Source organism: Eleginops maclovinus, chromosome 20 (genome assembly GCF_036324505.1).
Source record: "Eleginops maclovinus isolate JMC-PN-2008 ecotype Puerto Natales chromosome 20, JC_Emac_rtc_rv5, whole genome shotgun sequence".
NCBI classification, from domain to species: Eukaryota; Metazoa; Chordata; class Actinopteri; order Perciformes; family Eleginopidae; genus Eleginops; species Eleginops maclovinus.
This window is the reverse complement of record NC_086368.1, coordinates 991,544-1,017,894: the sequence shown is the minus strand read 5'-3', so window position 1 is coordinate 1,017,894 and position 26,351 is coordinate 991,544. Positions and strand designations below refer to the sequence as shown.

The window sequence follows — 26,351 nt, the reverse complement described above, 5'->3', positions numbered from 1 at the left end:
ATCTCCAAAAATATTGTGATTTTTTAAAACTTTTGACAGTCAGGCTAACACTTTTCCCTCCTTCCCCTGCTGACACATTAACTGTCCAGTAAATCTACAGTAAAACTCTGGCCAACGTCAACAAGGTAGTTCATCAGACAGCTTGCCTGTGGACATAAAGTGAAATATGTGCTGACCCGTTGACCTTGGCCCTCTCTCAGAGCCTGCTGCTGTGGCTGTCAGGCTCTGGTGATATGTGTACACATAAATGTATTTGTTTTTTATATTCATTGCGTTGTATTTATTTTAGGCTTCTCCAATGTTGAAAAGTTATAATGGCAGGTATGGTGTGATCCCTTTTGCCCCTTAATAATGATAACAATAACAATACATTTTATTCAGAGGTGCCTTACAAGATAAGGAAACCTACTATGGATAAAAGAAACACTGAATAAGTATAAATAAAATACAGACAGAAAAAGACACATGCTTTAAAAGCAGGCATGTATTGTGGACAGGAAGTAGCATTGATACACAGACCAGATGACTGCAGTGAGTAGGATAATCTCAACAGGTGAGTTTTGAGAAGGGAGTTGAATCTGGTGATTGTGTCAGACTGTCTGATGTGTGGAGGGGAGTGAGTTCTACACGTTGACCTTAATTAAATGTATTATGTCAACAAATTTCACACAACTGATTTAGGTTAGTTGAAAGCAATAATATTAAGTTTAAATACAAAATATTTGGTTAAACTTAATTTTAATGCTTTCAACCAACCTAATACAGTTAGTTATGTGATATTTGTAGAATCAATACACTTATTTGAAGGCAACGTTTCAGTTTTTTCATTGTAGAGTCCGGCCTTGCTCCCATGGTGGTGAGGTGTGATGTGGAGATGGTTAGCAGATTGGGCTGAAGATGAGCCGAGGTAGGGGGCCAGGTTGTGGAGCGTTATTTGGTCCAGTTTTAACAGGGAGCCCGTGTAGTTGGATGAGGATGGGGGCTGGTGATCCGAGCAGCAGAGTTCTGCATCAGTTGTAGCTTGTTAAGTTTGGCGGGGAGGCCAGAGAGGACAACATTGCATTAGTCGAGGTGGGAAGGGATAAATGCTTCGACCTGGATTTGGAATCAGAAAGGGATGGCGGAGTCTGGAGATAGGTGGAAGAATGCAATCCAGGTGATGTTTTGATGTGAGGTGCAAAGGAGAGGGGGCTGTCCAGAGTGACAACAGGCTCTTGACTTGACAGAACAAGGGTACGGAGAAGCCATCAATGATCATGTTTGGAGTGGTGGGTAGAGGATTGAACTTTGTTGGGGGTGGTTTTGGGGCTTCAGGAAGTTCCTGCATTCAAGCTCCAGATGTCCTGAAGGCAGGTGGTGAGAGAGGTGTGGGGGGAGTGGAGTGGGCCTAGCTCTTATCCCTGTGGAAGACTACAGGAAACAGTAGAGCATCTTGACTTGTGGTAGTTGAAATATTGTGGTCTGTCAGCGAGATATGATGTGAGTGCCACCCCAAAGATCCCGATGTCAGCCAGCCATTTGAGGAGTAGTGGGTGGGAGATGGTGTCAAAAACCAGCTGTGAGGTAGAAGAGGATGAAGATGGTGAGCAGTCCTGAGTCAAGTGCAGGAAGAGGTCACTTTTTCTTCTGCCTACCTACTGCTGCTCTTATTGAATGAGGCTGTTTGTTCATTGCTGTGCTCTCTTCTTGTTTTGGTCTGTCCAGGAAAAGGATATGGGCTGATTTTACTGACGTCCCTTTAAGATTTTCTTTATCTATTTGAAAATGTATGGATTTTTCAAAGAAAGCAATGTATATGTTTGAAACACTGTATTTTAAAAATATTAATTTAGAATTCTTTACAATCTTAAAATAAGAGAACTGCTGAAAAGTAAATGACACATTTTCTCTGTGTATTTCTTTGAGCTGGGTTTATGAGAAAACTGAAAACTAGGGCACAGAGCTGGAGAACCCTGTCATAAACCATGGTCCCCAGGCAGCCACAGTCCAAAAATAACAGCAGTAGCCCTCATAACCCACATTACTTAAACCTTCTTCATGAAACCTTCTTCAGCCTGTGTGAGCATTGCAGCGCATCAGGCTGATTTGATTTAAGGTCCCAGGGAGCCTTTACAAAAACAAGCAAGTTACCACTTTGATTGACTAAGCACAACTTTTTGATCGCATTGTCTGTGTTGAGATGCTCCCTCTACAACCTGGAGAGGTCCACAGTGTGTCTTGGTAGAAAACACACTGTTGAGTGTATAACATTCAAGAGCTCTGCTTCAACTCAAAGAAGGGTAGGGTAATTATAAAATAAATATAAATCCAAATTCCCAATATCATGATTACTTTTTAATGGCATTAAATGTAAGCATAGAGGATGAAATCAGAACACACACACCCGATGATGGCAGGTCCCAGGTGGTATCAGTGTGATTATTTTTTGTCATACAAAAATAACTCGATACACGACTATCCGGGAAAGGTTTATTTTCAGGAAGTGGAGTATCATGTCTCTGTTCCTCTCTTTCCTTTTCAGTTTTGTTTCAGCAAGTTTGAGCACTGCTGAAAGTGCTTTACACCACATGCCAACATTCAACCATTCACACACACCATGTGGGCTGCACAGGATACAACATTTTTCCTTTTTTATCTATATCATCTGTTCCTGGCCTTTCATTCCATATTTTGATTTAAACAGTATCCTGGCCTGGAACTGTTGTTATTGTGACATTTGAAAGTGAAAAATAAAATATGCCATTCAAGTGCCAATGTAATCCAACAAAATGAATGTGAGCTTGCATGTATAGCCTATTATTGGCAATGCAGTGCCCTATTTGATGTTGGCATGCAATGTGGCAAAAGTAAACACAGCTCATATTGTTTTCAAGAGCCATCCTTGTTATTTTTAATCATGTGCCAAGATGTAGAGCATAGTTCACTAACAGGTGAACCGCGGTTCGGACCCTGACACCGACCTATCAAACCCGGACCTATAACATTAATAAGGGATTTTCATTTTGACGGGGCAATTCCATTTTAACCGGCGCCAGGGGTCAAGAGAGACCAGTGAGCGTTACAGGGAGATAAACACAAGAAGAGGAGACAAGTTAGCGTGAGAGGGAAAGAGAAGACTGGTAGAAGAGTGAGTGAAGACACGAGTTAGCAGGAGAGAGAAGAGTGAGGGGAGAGACGAGTTAGCGGGAGACAGAGAGAGAAGGCGGAGAGAAGAGTGAGGGGAGAGACAAGTTAGCAGGAGAGAGAGAGAAGGGGAGAGAAGAGTGAGGGAGAGACGAGTAGCAGGAGAGAGAAGAGCGAGGGAGAGACGAGTTAGCGGGAGACAGAGAGAGAAGGCGGAGAGAAGAGTGAGGGGAAAGAGGAGTTAGCGGGAGAGACAAGTTAGCGGGAGACAGAGAGAGAAGGCGGAGAGAAGAGTTAGCGGGATAGAGAAGACAGAGAGAAGAGTGAGGGGAGAGACGAGTTAGCGGGAGAGAGAAGATGGAGAGAAGAGTGAGGGGAGAGACGAGTTAGCGGGAGACAGAGAGAGAAGGCGGTGAGTGGAGCACCAATGAGCACCTTCACATGTGTATGAGATGGCCCTGACACCATTTCAGCCCCGATTTAAAATCCGGACAGGCTAGAGCTCAGTTCTCTCACTGAACTAAAGACAGGCAGTGATGGAGTGGGATATAAGAGGGAGAGAAAGACAAACCTTAAAACTGTTAAATTGTTATGATGTGTTCGGACTGATATCTTATATAATTGGCTGAAACTGTTAAGATGTGAAACAGTTAACAAAGAGGAAGGGAAACTCAAGCTGCTGCTACTTTTAAGATGCACACATTTTCAAAAGCTATTTTATTTATTTTCTCTATTTTATATAATATCTACAGTATTATAATGTGTAATTCAAGTGACAATAAATGTTGTTGTTTTTGAATTGTACTTTGTTTGTTTGATGAGACAGTCAGTTGTTGATTCCATGCAGTTGTTGATACAGCTACTAGGTCACAGCTAATCACATTCATTCATAATGCCAGTTAGACATTTTGATGTTCCGGACCTTTGCTTGAGGATATTTTCTCTTACTGGACCTCGTTGAATTTTAGTTGAGGTCTAGAGAGTTCATAGTGTTGGTATCTACAGTATAGATAGTGCAGAGTCCTTCTGATGAGATCGTAGTGAGAAGCAGTGTGTGTTTCCGAGGTGGACTGCTCTTGTTTTCGTCTCATTGGAGGAGCTCCCTCAGGGTGTCTCAGAGGTGGGGCTGAGACTCTCTTTGGTCCTGCCCCAGCATGCCTGCTATAAGCTGTGTGGTGATACCTGTCCAACAGCTCATGTTCATGACAATTGCTGCTTCAAAACGACCCGCAGTGACACAGACAGAGCAGGCCCTCTGATACGCTGGGGTCTGACTACACTGTATATATATCGGTTTGGTAATGTATCAATAGATCGCAGTTATTCTTTATGAGTCAATTATGTCTTGCGAGTCTTGCATGTAGAATAAAAATTCTGGCAAATGTCACAAAGACACTCTTTGGGAATGACCTTCCAGTGGATTCACTCAAAAACATTCCCAGACTTTGGTGTAGCTGAATCTGCAGTTTCTATCGTATTCCACAAAAAAAGTGCATGCGGATAGCCTCTAATCGTTACCACAGGTGTGTTGATTGTTTGACCTCTGATACAGGCAATGGGGATAGAACTTTCTTGCTTTGTATCCAGGTTTCAATCAAATGTGCCACATCGTCTTGATTTGCAGTGCACAATGTGGAACACATGGTTCCCCTACCTCTGACTGATACTGCCTCACTCTTTTCTGATTATCCATTAATGATAGTACCTGGTACCATGTGCTTTTTTTTAGTACCATCTCAGCTGAGGTTATCCTCAGAAGTGATGTTAACGCTGCAGACTTCTCATCGGTCAGAGAGAATTGACATCAGTGTGTCATTGGACATCCTGCACAAAGCCAGCGTTTAAATAGCTAACTACTCTCGCTCACGATTGCTTATTTGTTACATCCCTGCATCTTTTGTACAGCCATATAAAACAATTATTAACATACATATATCTTTAATCCAGCTAGTCAGTAGTATGACTGTGTCTGTATATCTACACTATAACTGTTGCTCCTCACCCACAGCAGCAGTCTCTGCTCTGTAGGAGTGTTGCTTTTGATCACAGCTCGTTCAGAGAGCTGTCCAAACCTGTTGAACCTGCAGCTGTACCACCTGACTGTGGGGGTGTGGCTGGCGTCAGGAAACATTCAGTATGAGAGAAACCTCTGTCCAACTGAAGGTTGTACTATAAGTCAGTCTGTAAATAGAACCCAAAGTCTGTAGTTGATAATAATTCTGGGTGTGTGTCTAGAAAACCAAGATATATTTGTTTTTACTTCCTTATCCTCTCTACTTAAAAGAGGGCAAATGCTTAAACGTACATGGGTGTTTGTGACTCAGAAGCCAGAGTCAAAAGGGTTACACCTCTGGGTGTATATATGTGAAGTGTGTGTGCTGTGGAGCTAAGCCTCACCCTTCCTGACAGCCAGCAGTTCAACAGAGCTATCAGGTGGCTGTGAACAGAGGAGAGTTCATTCCTTTGGGGCTTTGTGCTCTTTCTCGGTTCTCGTGTTCATGTCATGGACTGAGGGGACACTCATCGCTGCTGATTGTCTTCCAAACACAGGGCAGAGTAATCCAGGTGCAAACAGAGTTTAGCATTTGACTGAACCATTCTAAAAAATAGTCTGCCACCCTGGTTATATAGACCGCAGTGTTCATATACATTTTAGTCAAAAGTCTCAGGGTATTTCATCACACATTGCATATTATTCATAGCTGCCCAAAGCAAATGCTCTGAATTTGGCACACACAGCTTCTCATTGGTTTACAGCTCAGGAACACAGCTTCTCATTGGTTGAAAACCCAACCAAAGGCAATAGTTATAGGTAAAAAACGGCTAAACGTTAAATGGCTAAAAAGGCTCAAATGTACTCTCCCTGCTTTTGAAAAGTACAGTAAAATGTATGTTGTCTCACATAATAAAATGGCTGTTGGATTTATCATTTTGAATGTATTGGATAAAGTTTCCAAAAAGCATTTCCAGGCTGGGTTTCTGATTCTCTGAAAGAGACTCCATCACTGCCACAATGGTTAGTTTACCAGCAAAAGATTTATTATGTTGTAAATGACATACTTTACCCGAAATTCAACACAGTGGACAATATAGTTGGCTGCAGGTTATGTACATTTGGAGTAGTATTTTAGCAACGTAGAGCAATAAGGATCAATCTGACAGGAGACGTTCTAACAGTAAATATGAATATCAACCTCCTGTTAATCCTTAGGAAGCTGTATTTACTGAGTGGCCTTTATTTGAGAGTGTTAGTGTTAAGCACACATAATAGGTCATTGTCTGCCATCTGCAATCTATCAAATGAATAACAAAAGACAGAGTTTGGTGATGTCATGGGTGTGTGGGATCCTGGGAATTCTTTGGCTATGTTGTTGGGTTTAAATATGACGGAAATACATTCGGATGGCTTTATTGTTTCATTTTACAAATCAGTGCAGGGACAGGTTACCACTGACACTGCCCATTAACTGTTAAAGCAACTTATGAAAAGCATTGCTATGGTAACCATGTGCTGGCTAGACCATTGACTGGAACAGCATTTAAAATGTCCCGTTGTACAGATGTACACCTGTCAGTCTGCAGTAAGTCCTTTAACTGCTAATTGTTGTTCTCATGCACATAGAAAACACATGCACGCACGCACGCACATACGCACTATCCTTCTCTCCTTCCTCCCCATCTCTCTTCCTCCCTTGTCTAACCCTATTCTTCACTCTTTCTTTTCTCAATGCATTTATTGATCGGTTCATTCTTCAATTATTTGTTTTGTCCATCTTTCCACCCTTAGTTTGTGCTTTCTGCTCCCCCCCACCCTCACTTTATAGCTCTCTTTTTGGCTTTCTTCTCTCATGTTATTTCTTTTGTTATCATATCTTTCTTATACTTCCATACTTGTGCTTTTTTCTGTCTTTCTATATAAAATGTTTTTTATTTGTGTTATTTGTAAAAAAGAGAGAGGTAGATTTGTCAACTACCCTCTGTCATCCATCCTTCTCCCTTTGACTACCTGAAGGAACAAAGGAAGGACAATGAAGGAGGCTGAACAACACACACACACACACACACATGCACGCACGCACGCACGCCCCCCCCCCCCACACACACACACACACTTATCCCATAGCCCCACCTCTGTTGCTAGGTTACTGCTGCCTTGTACAAATCGGTCATTTCAGCCAATTGAATCACCTCGTGTCACTGCTGGAGGCGGGGCCTCAGAGTGCGCCACCGTGGAAGGAAGTGACTCCTGTTTATCAGTGACATCATTTCCTCTTGCTATGTTATGGCAGTGTTGCTCCGCCTCCTTTTCAAAAACAATCAAACACACACACACACACACACACACACACACACACACACACACACACACACACACACACACACACACACACACACACACACACACACACACACACACACGCCTTCATTCATTACTGCTTTACACAGCATCCAAGGACAGATGGACGGATCTGTATTACACGTATTGTTGAATCGCTGATTAAAATGACATGTTTAGATATCTTGTTTTCGTATTTGCAAGCCCTGTGTTAGAAAGAGATGAAATAAAAATGATCCATTGTGTACATCAGATCATGAGGACACTAAGGAATCAGTGAATGACATCTCGCTCGGACTTCATTGCCTGCGCTGCCCTCTGGTGTTCTCCTTGAGATATCATCAACTGCATTTAGTCTTGTTTATCTGTGATTTGTATTACAATTCTTTATTTTGTGTTTGAGCAATAAACTGACACCTGTATGTAGGCTCTTCATTCACTTTGTATTTTTTTAATATTTTTAATTTAATTCTATTAATCAACAAACCTTTGAGGCTCAATTCAGAAGTGAGAAACGTCAACAGGTGTCGATACAGTGCGATCAAACTAAAATAACGTTTAAACATTTCATTATCTCTTTACCAAGGAGGGAGGGTCTGCTCTATAAGTCCTATAATGAAAAATATGTATTCCTTGTTTGTTGTGTATTGAAGGGATTTTGCATTTATTTTGTGTTCATGCTTCCATCCGTTGATCTGGACCTTTAAATACATGCATTCGTGAATAAAGAGTTTACCCCACAAAAAATAAAATCATTTATGAGAAACTCTATAAAGTTTAAGTCTCATACATCACATTTAGAAGGTGTAGCAGTGTGTATATTTACCTTGGATGCAGCTCTGAAACACAAAGAGAAATGCATTAAGTCTGTATGCTTCCACTTTAAGAGCTAGAAACAGCAGAACAGCCTTTACAGGATTCAGGCCCTGGCATCCTGCAGCGACCTGTGACCATTATCACCACAACCCTTAACATGTCTTCCTCCATTGTGTCCTCTCCCCCCAACATCTGTCCGTCCCTGTGAGTCCTGCTGGCCCTCGCTGTGTCCCGTTGTGGTAGAGAGTACAGTAGGTACAGTGTTCATATTTCACCAGCCTTCTTTATATTCCTGTGTGTTAGGAAAGCATGCTCATGTCTGCTGTACTGCATGTCCTGCCCGAGGATTCGTTCCACCCGTCCTGTCTGGTTCTGTTGGGGTTGTTTACCCAACTGCCTGTCAAATATGCTTTTCAAATAGACTCTCTGTGATTGTTTTATTGTAAACCCTACAATGATTTAAACTCTACCAAGAAGCTGTTTGAGTTTCAAAGCATTAGAACTAAGCAGGGAATAAACTAAGAGTTGTAAAGGTTTAATTAAAATATATGAAATAAAACATTCCGATCGATATGAACATAAAAGCTGTAGTGTCTGCTCATCGGAAGGGATAATAATTAAAGGAAATCTAAGCTGGTTAGCCCACTCAATGTGAAATGGCCAAAAAGTCCCACCTTCTGGTCACTTAGTGCTGTTCAGCTATTTCTCATGCTTCATATTTCTCATGTTAATGCTTCATATTTTATCAGCTGATCTTACCTGCTTGCTGATGTCGAAGCTAATTGCTGACTGAGTGTCAGACAGGTTGGAAACACACCCATTAGGTCAACAGAATTTACACAGCCTAATTTTATAAATCACAAATGCCTAAATAGGCTTTCATTCTCAGACCCTCAAACTGTCCGCTGCAAAAATGTCCATCACAGCATGAAAAGCACTTCCTGTTTGAGCTTAGATAGAACGTACTTAATTAACAGTAGTTCAGTGCTCACTATGGCTGCACGAATTGGAAAAAAAAAACTAATTGAAATCCTTTTCATTGATATTGTAGTTAGAATATGATTCAAGATATTGAAGGGATTGATATATTTTGCCACTTTATTGTTATTTTGATTGAAAAATATATTAAAATGACCCGTTTAAATGTTATTTCAGACGATCATTATGTTTTGTTTCATACTTAAAGACATTTTGTGGTGCTCACTATGGTGGTCACAGATAATGGGGTTGATTGGGAATGCTTCTTCATTGCATGAGGTCATGAAGGTGCTGATGGGGACGTTGAGGATGATGAAACGCATGATTGTGTGCCCACTGACCTTTCGTTTTTGTCTCCCCCTGCAGGTGAGGTGTGAGAAGGAGGAGGGTGAGGAAGGGGAGCTGAAGGATCCAGTTGTGTTTTGTATGCAGGCGGGGCACGTTGGGACCAGGACCTACTACTTCAGCGCAGACAGCCATGAGGAACAGGAGCAGTGGATCAGAGCCATGAGTGAGGCAGCAGAGGTCACCATCGAGCCGTCACAGAGGTGCTGCTCACACACACACACACACACACACACACACACACACACACACACACACACACACACACACACACACACACACACACACACACACACACTTTTGTCTAAAAAGTGTTACTTTTGACCCAGCACTCCCCTCAATGGCAGAATGTGCTATTTATATCTAAAAGGAATTAAGCAGTACTACGGTATTGTGGTGTTGCTGTCAGAGAGACTATGAAAAACTGCATTATGACATGTTGCTATTTACACCTTCAATTCCTCCACATGTCATACACCCACTTCCCAGCCTCCATATGTCAGATTTTATAATAATATAATAGAAACATTGTTACTGATCACTGACTCATGTACTTGACCTACTGTTCCATTTTCTGCTTCCAAGTTGTCTTGGTGACCGATGTGAAACAAACAACAACAGTCTTTCTATCCTCATGCGTCTCTTTTCTTCACCTTCACAGAATACACCCTGCAGTGGATCCAAACCACACTATGGTGACCAAGGCCCCAAACACAAACAATGATACTGTCAGTGAGCTCCCCCCACAGCCTAAGGCCAACGGGGTCAACAGCCTTGAGACACCCCCACCCTCCACCCCCTGCTCTGATCAGGAGCGAAAAAATACTGACGGAAGACAAGGAGAAGGTGAGGATGGGGGTTGGAGAACAGGTCCTGACCCCACCTCTCACCCGAGACAGCATCCAAATGGATGGGGCAAAACCGGCCCTCGTAACAGCCTGCCCCCCAACAGCCACAGCAAACCCCTTCTATCCAGGAGTCACAGTGGACATCATGCCCTCCAGGGCCACCTGGAGAGGGGTGGAGGCCCCCCACAGGACAGCAGGGAGCAGCAGGAGAATGTTGTGTTGAGGAGGGGCTTCGTGCCCAGGACGGCTCCAGAGAGGGTGGCCCAGAGAAAGAGCTCAATGGCCCAGCTGCAGCAGTGGGTCAATCAGCGGAGAGGCATGGCCTCCCAGGAGGACCTCAACAGGTACACCAGTGGGGGAGAGTTCATTTCCGCCCCCCTTTTCACCCTCACCCTCTCTACACTCTGTCTCAGCGTTCTTCTTGCCCCTAGCTTCAGATCATAGTGATGTGATCAATCAACACTCCACCACTTTCTACATGCAATGTTATTATTCATTCATATAGAACCATCTAGAATACTATTATCAAAGCCCTGCACAAGTAAAAGTAGAAGTTCTCAGATCTTGTACTTGAGTAAAAGTAGAAGTACTCAGATCTTGTACTTGAGTAAAAGTAGAAGTACCAGAGTGTAGGAATACTCTGTCACAGTAAAAGTCCTGCATTCAAAATGTTCCTCCAGTGAAAGTAGAAAGTACTCTCATCTAAATGTACTTAAAGTAGCGACAGTAAAAGCAATCATTGTGCAAATATATTTATGCAAATATATTGGCCCATTTTACGATCATATATTTTGTATATATGCATATTTTAAAAGTTTTAAAATAATTTGTTTCCACAGCTTGTGAATTTACTCCAGGTGGAACTGAAGTCTGATTTAAGGGTTGATTATATTGTTCATCATTCATTCCAAATCTGCAAAGTAACCAAAGGTATTACAATAATGTAATGGGCTAGAAATACTCAAGTAAAATACCACAAATAATAGAAGTTGTGGTAAAGTTAGAGTGATGTGAAAAGGAACTCATGTCTCATCTCTATTGAAGCTTTGCCTTAATTTAACAGAATTAGTGGCTAAACGTTTCTTAAACCTTCCTGTCCTTCTTTCCAGCCCATCTCATTACTACCCAGTAAATCAAGGGCTTTTAGGGGACTACTATGGCTACCCTGGTGGCCCCCAGTACATGGAGGAGTGCCCTCTTTACCCGCCAGGGGTCCGACCCGACAGTATTAGCTCTGCTATGGGGGCTTGCGACCGGCGCTGGACTGTGGAGAACAAGCGGCACTCACTAAGGGACGGACCCCATCAGTTGTATGGACCCCCAATGCCGAGGGACCAATGGGGGCCGGCCTACTATGGTGGAATGGAAAAGTCCATGAGACGTCTGTCCGTACAGCCACGCTCTAGATCTGTACCCAGGTCACCTTCCTCGTCCTGTGGGGGGCCCTACTCACCGGTGCAGCACAGCTTCACCTCGCCTGCACGCTCGCCGTCCGCCCGCTTCGACCGGCTGCCAGCCAGGCTGAGGGATGACGTGATCTACGCTGACCCCTCCGTCTACAGCCTGAGGAGGTCTCTGAGCTCCCCAAAGGTAAAGCAGTGTTTGCAGGAGCATGCAGTGGATGTAGAAGCCACCTCAACTAGACAGGCCACAGCTCACTTCTGGTTTTAGTTGTAAAATCCAGACTCTTGCATCGGAGATTCAATGTCTTAATATTTTAGATTCAACATCTTATTATAATAAATTAAGGTTTTGAGTTCAGGAAAGTTAATAAATAAAAATGTTCATTGAGGGAAAGACTTCAGGATTAAAGAAGAAGGGGAGAATATCAGAGGAATGTTTTTGTTTCTATATATTCATCTTCCTCCACTCTAACAACTTTCATTCGTTCTTCGTTCCATTCCTCCCTTCCTTCTTTCCTTATTACCTTCCCTCCCTCCTTCAGTATGACTACCCTGGTGAAAGGAGGTCCTTAAACCAAGGATTATACCACTACAACTACCCTGTATCCCCTTCCCTCCACAGTAAAACGGTATGTTCTGCTAATCCGCTGTCAACTCGTACACACAGTCTGTGATGCTAGACACAGTCTAAAGTGTTTATGGCAACTGAAACAACAGTACAATACTTGTAGTAGGAGGAATGGGGGGAGACTGGGGGGGTTATTGGTGTCATGCCAGGACCAGCGTGTTCAGCAGTCTCTAAGGACCAGTAGATTACATTAGCTGGCCCTCTATGTCTTGATCCTGCCAAATGTTGGGCTGTGTCAGGGTTAGGTCCGTCGATTTGCTTTAGTCAGAAGTAGTGTATTCGTAATGCATGTGTAACAGTTCAGTGTCCTTATTTATGACAGCGGCCTATTTTAATTACACTCTCAACCGGTAAAGACATGTGTATGTTGCTTTACATCTTTCACTCTGTCCTTCCTCCTCTCTGCTGCTGTCCTGTCTGTAACTGGTGCTCTGGCTGCTGTTATGCGCATAAATGGATGAAACAATGTGTGTGAGAGAGTTAACATATTAACAATATGACTAAATGAAAGAGACAAATAATCTCCATGGGCTCCCCTTCCTACACTTGTGATCGATGGAAAATATTATGAGGAAAACAAATGCTTTGGGCACATTCAGTCATTTTGATAAGTTAGCAGCTGTGTTTGAGCTTGACCTATACCTACTGTTTATTGACTCTAGAAATGGCAGTTTGACCAAAATAATCTTAACTCGAAACCTTTTCCTCAGTGGATGGAGTTTGCTTGATTGTTATTACATGACCTAATTCTCCCCCTTCATATTACATTATTCAAGCCTACCTGGGCTGAGGGGAACTCAGACCAGTATCTCAACAACCGCTTACATCAAAAATTAGAAGCATCTTATCAGTGAGGACGATAGAATTATTCCCCAACCAAAAGGCCTGGAGGAGAGGAGAAGGGAAGATTGAGAAAAAGCTGCATCTCAGAAAAATAACATGACAGCATACATCACTGCCAGAGTGAGACAGCTGGCATAAAGGAGGGGAAGCAGAGGCAACGACTCAACACAAAGATATGTTGCAGGCAATCCAGGATATCAGCCCCAGGTGTTGTGAGTCAACGCTCAACATGAATTATGATCATTTTGATCTCCTAAATAAAGAGTCAGCCGGCATGTCTGGCAAGGGACTGTAACCGCCTTCAGCTGCACAACCCTCTGTGGCACAATAGCTATAAACTATCCTCCTTTCCTTGAAGGGCAGAAACATATCAGCCGTCTGTTAAACCAAAACCTCTCATCGTATCGCTGGTAGAGGTCAAAGGTCACGGACCAGGACTCAGTGGATGGCTGAAGCATGTTAAGGGAGGACGTTCACAACGTTGTCATTAATACATTTTTATTTCTATAGCACAATTTAAAAACAACGTCATCTCAAGGTGCTTCAAAACAAATAAAAGTTATCTAGGAAACATATTTAATGAAATACATTTTTTTTAAATTAAAAAACTAGGGAGATGAGTTTTAAAAAGATAAAAGAAAAAGGTAAAGACCATAAAGGGTTAAAATATAAAATAAAGGACAGTCAGTGAAACGTGGTGAGGATCAGGTGGGTCTTGAGACTTTTCCTAAAAACCGATAGTGATGTAGAGGTCCTTACGTTCTCTTGAAGCTGATTCCACAGACGTGGAACCATTACCTTTCATACGTGATGAAAGTCTCATACTTATGTCACAAAAAAGACATTTCAAGACAATCGATCAAACTCCGCTTGCTGAGGCTGTCAAACACTAAAATGACAGCCTGTTATTTTGAAGCTTCTCTGGTTTGGACTCTGCTGCCTCAGACAGCATGCCCAGAGAACGTTCTGGAGCTTTGAATAATCCAACTAGATGGCATAGGAGCTGTAGACCCTCTGTGTGCTTGGCTTGCTGCTGAAACTCGTCTGTCCTTACAGTCTGTGTGTATCTCATGTGTGTTGCTGTTACTGCTGCTTGGCTCAGGAGGACATGTTAGACCTTCAGCTCCAGCGTAACCTGGATTACTTAGACCAACAGGTAAGAGGACCGACACACAGAGCTGATTGTCATTACATCATTTCGTGCTGGTGTTCCCGGTCAGAGTGGCCTAGCGCCTGCTGTTCCTTCCCTTGTTTATTCCGAACAATCTCGTGTCTAGCCTATGTCTATCCTCCTAAAAGATGCTTGCCCTTAAAGTCGTTTTTTAAATGTTTTCACCTTACCCAAACAAAGTATATTTCAGTCATCCTGTCCACTTGTTGTCAGATCTGTGTAATCTGAGCTAAATCTTCAGGTGCTCCAGGGAAGTCATCTAATTGGCACGGTTACTCGAATGGTGGATCGCTCATCATCAGCACCAAAGCTCTGTGTACAAGTAAGACAGGAGCGACCCACAGGGAGGCAGGCTTCAGCTAGCAGCCCTACATCACAACTCAGCTATTAACTCGCTTCATCCTGCTTGACTGTCTTCTGGGAATCATTAGGGAACTTCTAAGCCACTGTTAGTCCAGTCTAGTCAGAGTTAGTCCCAATTCCGCCTCTACCGAGGCCAGTTTAGACCTTTATTTGACGTTGACAATAAGTCTTGACAATAAATCTTTTATTATAAATACAGTATATATATGTATTTAGATATTCCATACCTATCCAAGCCTGCCTCTCTCGTTTTCAGGCCTTGTGTCTTCTGCATGCGGTCTATAATATCACTCACAGTTGAACAGATTCATACTCTGCATTACTCATTTGTAGGCTCAAATCATACGATGTGCTTTTGCTTGGACTGTCTGTGTGACATTTATTGTCCCATCTACTCATGTCTGCTGGGGACCATTTGCATATATTTGACGATGTTCAGCCAAAATCTCATGACTGTGTGAACCGAATATAAGCAGAAAAGAAGCGCGGAAAACATGTCCAACAGAACTGTTGGCAGTGTGTCCTGCTGTTCACTTACAGTGGTATGCAAAAGTTTGGGCACCCCTCTGAGATTTCATGACAATTTGCTTTTCCTTTATAATAGAAGATCACAGCAACAACATTTGTTTTCCTACAAAGATGTAGACGTTTTAGTGTTTTCCAGACCAAAATTCTTAGGGTAGCATTACATAGTTTTATTATAATAAAATAAAATGCAAAAAATGGGATGTGCAAAAGTTTGGGCACCCTTATAAATAGCATTCATTTCAACACCTGTACGGATTTATAGCTGACAGGTTGCTGCACAAAATTGCTTTGATTAGCTCATTAGACCTTCAATTACAAAGACAGGTGGAACCAATCATGAAAAAGGCTATTTAACATAGGTAATAGCTGGCTGTGCCTGGCCTAGGTTCTTTCTTAGGGAGTGGCAAGATGGGGACCTCAAAACAACTCTCCACTGACCTGAAAGCTAAGATAATCCAACATTATAAATTAGGAGAAGGGTACAAAAAATTATCTGACAGGTTTAAACTGTCTGTCTCCACAGTCAGAAACGTAGTAGAACAGTCCGTGTGAAGGAAAGATGTGGTAGGCCGACAAAAATAGGGGAAAGGCACAGGCGAAGGATGGTGAAAATGGTCACAGAGAAGCCACAGACCACCTCCAGAGAACTACAACAACATCTGGCTGCTGATGGTGTAGTTGTTCACCGTTCCACAATCCAGCGTACTTTGCACCAGGAAGAGCTCATTGGAAGGGTGATGTGCAAAAAGCCTTTCCTGAGTGTTAATCACAAGAAGAGTCGCATGAGGTATGCAAAAGCACATCTGGACAAGCCAGAAGCATTTTGGAACAAAATACTGTGGTCAGATGAGACCAAGATTGAGTTATTTGGTCATAACATGAACAGGTATGCATGGCGAAAAAAACACACTGCATTCAATGAAAAGAACTTGTTGCCCACTGTAAAATTTGGTGGAGGATCTATCATGTTATGGGGCTGTGTGGCTAGCACAGGTACTGGAAAACTTGTTAAAGTTGAGGGCCACATGAATTCCTTACAGTACCAGGAGATTCTTGACAAGAATGTTCTAGAGTCAGTCACAAAGTTGAAGCTACGCCGGGGTTGGATTTTTCAGCAGGACAATGATCCTAAGCACCGATCAAAATCCACCAAGGAATTCATGCAGAAGCACAGGTACAATGTTCTGGAATGGCCATCCCAGTCCCCAGACCTTAACATCATTGAAAATGTATGGATTTATTTGAAGAAGGCTGTCCATGCACGGAGGCCAAGAAACCTGACTGAACTGGAGACGTTTTGTGTGGAAGAATGGGCCAAAATACCACCTGCCAGGCTTAAGGGACTTGTCTGTGGCTACAGGAGGCGTCTACAGGCCGTTATTGCAGCAAAAGGAGGCAATACTAAATATTAATGGAATTATTTCTTAGGGGTGCCCAAATTTATGCACATGCCTATTTTTGTTTGAATGCACATAAACATGTTTCTGTTTGACCAATAAAAGTTATTTCACTACTGAGATGTTTCTGTTACCATAAGGTATAACATATGTTAAAATGAAGTTGCTGCTTCAAAAGCTCAGCAAGTGACAAACTGATGCAGTGGTTTTCCTAAGGGGTGCCCAAACTTTTGCATACCACTGTATGTGTCCCTTTTCTATGTTGGAGTATTTGCGGTCCTCAAAGACCCTGCAAATGCTTGGACTGTCCATGCATACCATCTTTGTAGTCATGTTTTGCGTGGAATGTGGAAGACTGAACAGACACCAAGGTGACACCTGTATATCCTCGCAGACATCGGAAGATAAAGACGTTTGCATAACAGTTATGTGGACACTAACGGCTTTCTAATTACAATTTGAGCTTCAGCCTATTTCCAACACTAGTGCAGTGACATTCAGATTGGGCCATTTTCCCCACTCTACATGGTCCTGTTGTAATGATTGGTGTCAGGCATTGCTGTTTTCAACTTTATGTTCGCTTTGTCACGTTCCCATTGGGTCAGAGTTCTCATGCAGACACATTTTATATACTGACGAAGCAGCTGTATTCAGGTAGAGGGGTACTGGGTTTTTCAGTTATGTATAGCCATACTCTAATTGTAGCATGACATATTTCAATGTCTTTCTTTATTCTGAGACATTAACCAAAAGGAGCTTGGACATTTATAAATGAGGCGATGTGCAGGGATGCATTATCAGGTGTGAGAGTGAAGTTCTTCTTCCATTTACTGATTGAAGATTTTGAATGGTGTATTTTGTAAAAATGTATTCATCTGCCATATGCTAACATGCCAAAATGAAAAATCTGCCAGGAAAATAATCACTCATAGTTTTGTCTCGGTTAACAGACTAATGATTATTTCTCTGCCAAACAAAGCTACACGTTCTTGCTGATTTTCTGAATGAATGAATCTTTATATTCTTCAGAATAAAGAACATCAGTAAACATTGAATGTTGCTTTCATCTCTGTAGGCTAGTTAGTGTCTCCACTGCTGGATCAATGTTGATTCATAAAATGTGATCATTGTTTGTTTGAACAGGTACCGCCTTTCCATGACGTCTACAGCAGAGAGTTACATCCTACACTGAAGCTCAACGAGATTGAAACTAGTGTAAGAGCGCTTTATGTACACAATAATATGATTACCATATGATTTAAACTGCTCTAAAACTGCTCATCTGACAGAGCAAAGCCATCTCCACCATGAAAATCTCTCCTCATTTTGGTTGGGCCTGAGGCCGCCTGTACTTGACCTCAAGTACGATCACTATTGCAACACTTTTGCTTGTAATGGATTATTTTTTTAATTACTTTTTTGGTTGAAAACAACCTGAATACTCCTTAACTCCTCCATTTCATATGGGTTGGATGTCCTAAGGTCCATATTTTGTTGGCCCTATGCATGTATATGTAAAACATGTGATAATCACCTGGCTTCCTGTCTGAAATAGAAACTCTTGGGTAGGCTGTGTGAGCAGAACGGAATTCTGAAAGACCACGAGGCTGTGGTTCACAGGCTGAGAATGGACAAGGTACTTCATTATTCACAAGAATATACCATGTGTTAAGAAATATTTTGGAAAGCTAACTGAATTCATACTCTTCCATAAAATCCACCACTGTTTTATCGAAGTGGAATACATCACTGAAAGTTCTTCTCCTGTTGAAGTTGAGGAAGAAGGACAGGAAATCTCAGATCCAATAAAGTTCTGCTCTCTTGCCTCCCATGCTTGCTGTTCCCAGGACAGCCTAGAGGAGGTGCTGGTGGGGACTCATCAGGAGATGGAGCTGTACCATAACCAGCCTATGGCCATGGAAAAGCTGCGTTATAAAAAGGACACTTTGCAGAACCAACTGATCAACATTAGAGGGGAACTGTCCCAGGCCTCCAGTGTAAGACAATGCAGAACACCCACGACCAAACACAGAACCAAAGCCGAGTTTTAAAGAGCCTTGAACTTTAAATTCTATCATATTTAGTTTGGCCTTTGTTGGTCTTTTATTTGTATCTCACTCAGGCTTTAACCACCACCCGTATGGAGTTTGAAGCATTAGAGGACGAGGCCAATGCAATTCATGGAGATCTTTGGGAGCAGCTGAATGCAGGAGGGCAGGTAGAGGGTCCCGCTGTCATAAGCCTGGTTCAACCTTTAGGTCCAGCTGTGCCAAAATGTTAAGGAGAAAAGAAAAGCATGTTTCCAGAGAGATACCTTGAGAATTTGGAGTTACTGTTTACAACATATGTGCATATTCTAATTTCTTTGTCCAGATTGTCAGATATCTCTTACTCTCTTTCTGCCTGCATCATGATGTAAATGATTCAAATCTGTCCTGTTTCTGTCCTGTTGTGCTCAGGAATTAAAAACATTGAATATGTCAGCAAAGGTTCCTTCCAGAAAAGACATTGTTTGTTACTTTGGATCCATGGACCTCACATTCAATGGGTTCTAAACGTAGTAACGTTCCCTCTCTCATATGACTTTGTCTTTTCTGGGCATTTGCAGAGCGAGCTGGTTCGTCGGCACATCCAAAAAGAGTTCTGGAGAGTCCAGGATGTGTTAGAGGGACTGCACAAGAATAACTCATCCAGAGGCACTGACACAGCCAAGCACAGAGGTAACACACTGGTGCGGGAAAAGGTTCACAGGTTAGGTTGAAATACCAGCGTCTCTGTCATGTAGATTCTAACAACATTATCTCAACCCCCCCTCCATGTCTTTCTCTCGCAGTGGCCAGCGGTGCTTCAGGCTCCTTTAGCACCAATAGTCCAGCCAGTCCCCTGAGCTCAGTAAGCATCACCAGCCCACTCAGCCCCTTCTCCCCAGTGCCCGGCTCCCAGGCTTCCCCCACCAAACCGCTGGGCCCGGAGGTAAGCACCGGACACACCCAGCAAGAGACCCAACCTTATCCAAAACCTAGTACAGGTCCATGCATGGACTATAGAACAATCCCAGAAGTGCATAAAAAATTAAGCTCTAGACCCCGTCCCAATTTATGTATAGTCCCTCATTTCAAATCTGACCCTAAGCCAAGATGTAGACCCATGAGTTACCGGGAACCTGACACATGCCTGCCTGCAGACAATATCAATTACTGTGGTTGTGAAACCCATGAACACAACTTCCCTCAACTCTCCGTAGTTTTACAAAACCTTGAGGAGTCTTTGGGTAGATTAGACCCTGTGATAGAGGAAACAGACCAACACCTCCACTGCAGAACCAACTCCCACTTTAACCAACCTTTAAACGCAGTCGAAGCCGGGGCAGGAGAGAATATCCAAGTAGTATGGCAGGACTCCAATCAGTATGCAGACACAGTCCAAACCATATCCGGCCTACAGAAAGCAGATTGGTTAACCTCAAATGTTTGCAGCCAAGAAGTCAAGATTGGCCTCAGAAAGGATGTCTACCCATTGTCCAGCCGGTATCATGGCTCAGCTGGTGGCTTCGGAGACCTGCCCCCCATCAAACATTTTTCTATACCTGAATCCCAGATCCTGCTCCTCCAGGACTCTTATCGGACCGATGTTCTATCATTATACTACAACCCAGATCTTATCACATCTTCAGTACCTTGTTTGAAAAGTGCTGGACATGAAACCCCACTCCATCGTCAGCTAGCTCCTCGGCCATCATGTCACGCTGGTGCCAGTGCCCGGCCCCTCACTTACCCAAACCACCAGAGTGGACTTTGCATGGATCCGGTGGCCTGCACTGTAACACAGTCTGAATCCCCAAGTAATCACTCAAATAAAGTGTTCATGCAGACACACCTTTAAAAAAAAAAAATCCTCCACAAAATAGTTGATTTTTACAATTTCACATAAGATAAGATAAGATAAGATGTACCTTTATTTAATCCTGGGGGGGGGAAATTCACATCCGATTACAACTGATTCGATTTGTAATACTGTAAATAGGTTGACAATATTTTCCCCCGAATCAAAAGCATTTGATGTTGCTTTTGCAGAACGTTATCCTTGCATCACCCTGCAGTAAAGTGGTCGGGCTGTAGTCTCCTTTGCAGCCACAACTTTAGCCAGTTTTAGAGCACTACCATGAACTGCCCTGCAAGGGTCTTGATGCGAGTATATTTGGCCAGAGAGAGAACTGTAAGTGTTTACTTGTGCTGGCATGTTCCCTCATTGATTCTCAATCTCTTGTAAAACCTTTCATGGTATGAAAAGTGAAGTTCTCCTGCTGATCTGTTCGCATGACTATGCATGGTTCTGTTTACTTTAGGAGTCACTCGATGCTTCATGTTATCTTTCTGACTGCAGTAAACCTTCTCTGTTAAACAGCTTTACAATTTCATCAGGTCTCATTAATAAATGTATCAATTAATGCAATGCTGTGGCACTCCTCATAAGTGTAGGGAACAAATAAGGAGGTGGGACTGTTGTGGCTCTCACAGGACCCTCTCTCTGCTCCGCCTGGCTGATTGTCACTCCTGATGTGCAGCACTCTCTCTTCCACCTATCCTTTCTCTCGTCCTTTCCTCCCTCCCACCTGCCATTTATGGTGATCTAGGAAAGTGTTCCACCAAGGCCTCCCCTCCCTAAATCTTATTACCCTTTGGAGCCCTCCCCCACTTTCCCTCCCTCCATCCCCCCCCTGCCCTTTGACAGCACCGCCTGGCTGCGCAGCTTGGGCATCGACGAAGCTTATCTTGATGGTGAAGACTGTCACAGCAGAAAGGTATTTGGGTGATTCTGCCCCGGTCCTACCCTCCTTTCACCTCGTCCTAATTGTTGTCCAATTTCATCTTTTGGAAACATTAATACAAACCTTGTCAACCACCATAGAACATTTATTGTTTCCTCCATTTGTTCACTTCACCCCTTCATCTGACTCTGTCATATCAGACTGTCTTTGTCCTGCATAGGATATATTCTCTAAGTGGTTGCTCTGCTTCTCTCTTTTTAATGCCTCTGCCACTAAAAGCCATGCCTGCTGTATGTTGTGACCAGAAGTGTACTTTTTAAATGTACATTTCAGTTTATAATGCACTTTAATGGCTTTGCCAAGGACAGCAGCACTTTAAAACTTGATAAGAATCCTAGTGTTGAGTTCTGTACAGCCAAAGCTCATCAGTCAACCATCCATGTGCCGATCTGGGGTTCTGGTAGCTGTAATTGTAGTTAGTACAGGGTCACATCAGAAAGCAGCACAGTGAAATTCATTCACACATTGACATGCTAACAGGTCTCGCTAGTAATATTGTTGTGAGCACATCCTTGGTCTCTTCACCATCTTCCGGTTTGAGGTTCATACCTGTGAAATAATATCAGCTCTCTGCCTTGCAGCTCATCAGTGACATGCAGGAGCAGGACAGACAATCCACCATGAATAAAGGTAAAACCACCTAAACTCTAGTTCTATGTCAAAATAATAATCCTTTCTTTGCTGATGATCAAAATCTAGCAATGAACCCTTGGTGTAGTGCACAGAACCTCCTGGAGCTTGGTGATGACATTACTCTTATTGACCTGGTTAAAGGACAGACAGATGAAGGAAGCACAACAGTCCAGTTCAGAATTCAGTCTGAAAAGTGCTCTTACCTTTGAGAATCAAGCCCCTCCTTTGTTCCCATGGTTTTAATATGTCTGTTGTTCTTTGCCAGTTGGCATTGTCCCTCCTAGAACCAAGTCCCCCACCGCCGAGTCCCACAGCCGCTCTGCTGCAGTGAGCTGGAAAGTTCCCAACGGAATATCGAGGGTATGTCAACCCAAACCATTTACCGTCTTAAATACTGCGAGCACAGCCTGTGAGGAAATGCAGCTCCCTTCAGTGTGCACAGGTTCAGGTTTTCTGAGCACTTAGATAAGTCTTGTGTTTCTACTTTCAGATAACTTCAGACAGCTTGAGTCAAATATTTGATCCTTATGTGAACATAAGATATGCTCGAGATTGAAACAATCTTACTGCATTGTAAATAACATCAACAACCAGCATGATAGAAAGCATAATATCATGTTCAAGTTGCTCGGGTTGAGAAGATGATATTTAAGTATTTTTGTGATATTATTTTTATGAAAGAGCATCTACAACAAGTCAAAGGATGTCATGAAGGTCCTGTCATGGAGTAAATGTATTTATTCTTCCTCTCTTATTAAGGTGTTTTCTAAACGTAATGACCTCATATGTGTAAGCCGTGTTCCTAGCAGCATTGTGCTGATAGGACCTGAACTTCATGCTCAGTCCAACTCAGTTGCTTTCTACCTCTTAAAGTTGGATGGCCACATATTGTTTAAGTTGCCAGTAAATTCCATTAGGACTATGACTGAAATGTTGCTTGAACACTGACACTGAAGTGTGTTTGTATGCCACATCTTATTCACAGGAGCGTCCAAAGAGTGCTGTGTTTCCTGCAGAGCTCAAATCCAAAATGAGTGTGGAGGAGCAGAATGAGCGAATCCGACGAAACCAAAGCAGCTCTGTGAGGGACAAGAGGAGGAGTCTGAACCTTTCAGGAGGCCAGTCTCCAGCCAACTACAGAGTGGTACGATCTACATCTGATTATCCCTGTCAAGCATTATAACACTGAGTGGCAGAAAGGTAAAACCTGACGGGTGCTTCCAGGTGGGTGTTGTAGTTCTACCTATGCAACTGTGTTAACCACATGTCTTTTAATTATGACAAGACATGTTGTTAGCTAATCAAAGTTATTAGGCTAATTGTTGTTAGTAAACTACATCCACACCATGCACACAATAAGGTTTATGTCATATCAACAGGGTTCACAAGATTGTTTGTGCATGACAGCAGGAAACTTGACTGACAATGCATCGCATATCTTGATCTCATAAACAGATACAAATATGAATAGCGTCATTGTGCTACAGCTGGTCAACAGCACAGTTAGTATTTATATACAAATACAATCCATTTCAAATGTTTTATAACAGGCTATTCATCCTTTATGTGCATTGATTGCATTAATATAGCACTTTTACAGTATTTACACTTTACACATCAGCATTCACACATTCATACAGAGACAGAGTGTTGCGATTGAGAAAACGGGATTGAACTCAAATGCACGACTCACACCGGTTTTAACAAAAAGAGGTTTATTCAAACCAAAGATCCACTATGATGGACAAAAAAACAGCATCAACACAAAATCACTCTTAAAGAGGAAAAAACACTGGGAGCATAAAAAAACAAAAGCAACTCAATCATGACGTGGCTCGAAGCTCTGAGGCGTGTTCGTGGCTTGATGACACTGGTAGAAAATCACCATAAACAAAAACGAACTGGCACAGGACAAAGGGCGACGAGGACAATAAATACACCAGGTAATGGGGAACAGGTGAAAATAATCAGGGGTGGGGCGGGCAATCACAGGAGAGGGATTCTGAAACGAGAGGGAAGGTTACTTTTCAAAAATAAAGGGAAAAGTCACAAGACCAAAACACTTAAATAAACTTAACATAATTTCCGAGATATGACACAGAGGCTGCCATACAAGCTGCACCTGGCCATGAAGACTTACAATCCCCCCCACTCTGACACTCTGACATCCAAAGACATGTTGACAGCAGGGTTCAGGATCGAACCACAAGCTTCCGACTGGAGGGGGACCATCTTCCTCCTGAACTCCAGCCGCTAAGTGTATCTGTATTTGTGTGTGTGTGTGTGTGTGTGTGTGTGTGTGTGTGTGTGTGTGTTTGTGTGTGTGTGTGTGTGTGTGTGTGTGTGTGTGTGTGTGTGTGTGTGTGTGTGTGTGTGTGTGTGAGACAGATTCGAAGGAGGCTGACCGCTCACGAGATCGACATTAATGACCTGGAGGCGGCAGTGCGGGGTCAGGGGCAGGAGTCTCCACGGGAGGAAATTGCTCGCCTGAGGCAGGTGAAGGGGGAGGCCAACCGGTATCACCTGGACATCAGCACGGAGGTGAGTGGCCCCCATCAGCTACCCTTAGCTACATGAAGAGTTTACCCTGATGTACTGTCATGTGTAATGTAACTAGGTGTGTTAAGTCAGTGTATTCAACCGGGCCAGAATCATAATTCTGATTCAGCAAAATTTGCAAACTTACAGCCAAAAAGAAACAATAGCTGATAACATACTAACATCTTACACTCGCATTTTAAATGAAAGACTATTACCCTTTAAACCCCAAGTATTGCTTGAGTCAGCGCTTTCCAGTATTGATGCTATGTTTGGGCATCGAGTTAGGGAAAACAAATTTATGCTCTCAGTAAGAAGAAGAAGAAGAAGAACCTTTATTGATCCCCCTTAGGGATTACTCTAAGTAACTGGTTACACACACACACACACACACACACACACACACACACACACACACACACACACACACACACACACACACACACACACACACACACACTCACACACACACACACACACACACACACACACACACGCACACTACAATTCATAGGTGCACATGCATTTTGGAGAGGTACTGAAAGGCAGTCGGTACCCTAGCCAAGTCCCTACAGACTGAGCCACTGCTGCGTCACCCTGAATATACTGCATGCACCATGAGAGCCCTGCTGAAAATGAGGAAAAACAACAATAGAGAAATTGGGCGCCTCCCTAGGGAGGTGTTCCAGGCACGTCCAGCTGGGAAGAGACCGAGGGGTAGACCTAGGACCAGGTGGAGGGATTATATCTCTTTGCTGGCCTAGGAGCGCCTTGGAATCCCCCAGTCAGAGCTGGTTGATGTGGCCAGGGAAAGAGAAGTTTGGGGCTCTCTGCTGGAGCTGTTACCTCCGCGACCCTGACGGAAAACCAGGAGAAGATGGATGGATGGATGGATGGATGGATGGATGGATGGATGGATGGATGGATGGATGGATGGATGGATGGATGGATGGATGGATGGATGGATGGATGGATGGATGGATGGATGGATGGATGGATGGATGGATGGATGGATGGATGGATGGACAATAGAGAAATGCATGACAAAAGAAACAAACACAAATCACAAAAACTATCATTTCAAAAAGTATCTAGTTGTTCAATACAAGACACAATGCTGATCCTGAAAGTTGTCCTAGGTCACTGCTGGTCCTCGGGGTGTCTGAGCATTGGGTGTGAACAAAAACACAGATTATCAACAGAGTTCAATACTATTTATTTGAGATCTACCAAAAATGATTTCATTACTATAGATAATTGTATATATATATATACAATTATCTATAGTGGAGGAAATAAGTATTTAATCCCCTGCTGATTTTGTAACTTTCCCACTTAAAAATAAATTAAAAGTCTATACTTTTAATGGTAGCTTTATTTTAACAGTGAGAGACAGAATATCAAAAAGAAAATCCAGAAATGTACATTAAAGATATAAATTCATTTACTTTTAATTGGGGGAAATAAGTATTTGATCTCCTTGCAACAACAAGAATTCTGGCTCCCATGGACCGGTTAAATAAGTCCTCTCGCTTTAAGAAAGTACTCCTGATGTCAACTCTTTACCTGGATA

At 42.8% G+C, this 26,351-nt stretch overlaps 1 protein-coding gene across 10 annotated transcripts in view; it reads left to right on the top strand.

The window, feature by feature from the left end:
* plekha6 (pleckstrin homology domain containing, family A member 6) overlaps positions 1 to 26,351 on the top strand; it is a 134,296-nt gene that overhangs the window by 99,887 nt on the left and 8,058 nt on the right. For 4 of the 10 annotated variants that reach the window (XM_063910093.1, XM_063910092.1, XM_063910091.1 and 1 more), the window contains 15 exons: positions 9,620 to 9,801; positions 10,260 to 10,790; positions 11,556 to 12,036; positions 12,392 to 12,478; positions 17,923 to 17,994; positions 18,335 to 18,415; positions 18,627 to 18,776; positions 18,902 to 18,997; positions 19,388 to 19,499; positions 19,613 to 19,752; positions 21,413 to 21,580; positions 22,189 to 22,237; positions 22,506 to 22,600; positions 23,226 to 23,384; positions 24,629 to 24,781. In XM_063910093.1, the coding sequence (XP_063766163.1) occupies positions 9,620 to 9,801; positions 10,260 to 10,790; positions 11,556 to 12,036; positions 12,392 to 12,478; positions 17,923 to 17,994; positions 18,335 to 18,415; positions 18,627 to 18,776; positions 18,902 to 18,997; positions 19,388 to 19,499; positions 19,613 to 19,752; positions 21,413 to 21,580; positions 22,189 to 22,237; positions 22,506 to 22,600; positions 23,226 to 23,384; positions 24,629 to 24,781 (2,556 nt within the window). Of the gene's footprint in view, positions 1 to 7,736; positions 8,531 to 9,619; positions 9,802 to 10,259; positions 10,791 to 11,555; positions 12,037 to 12,391; positions 12,479 to 17,922; positions 17,995 to 18,334; positions 18,416 to 18,626; positions 18,777 to 18,901; positions 18,998 to 19,387; positions 19,500 to 19,612; positions 19,753 to 21,412; positions 21,581 to 22,188; positions 22,238 to 22,505; positions 22,601 to 23,225; positions 23,385 to 24,628; positions 24,782 to 26,351 lie in introns of those variants that run through there. The other 6 variants (XM_063910094.1, XM_063910099.1, XM_063910098.1 and 3 more) reach the window with 5 other exon arrangements.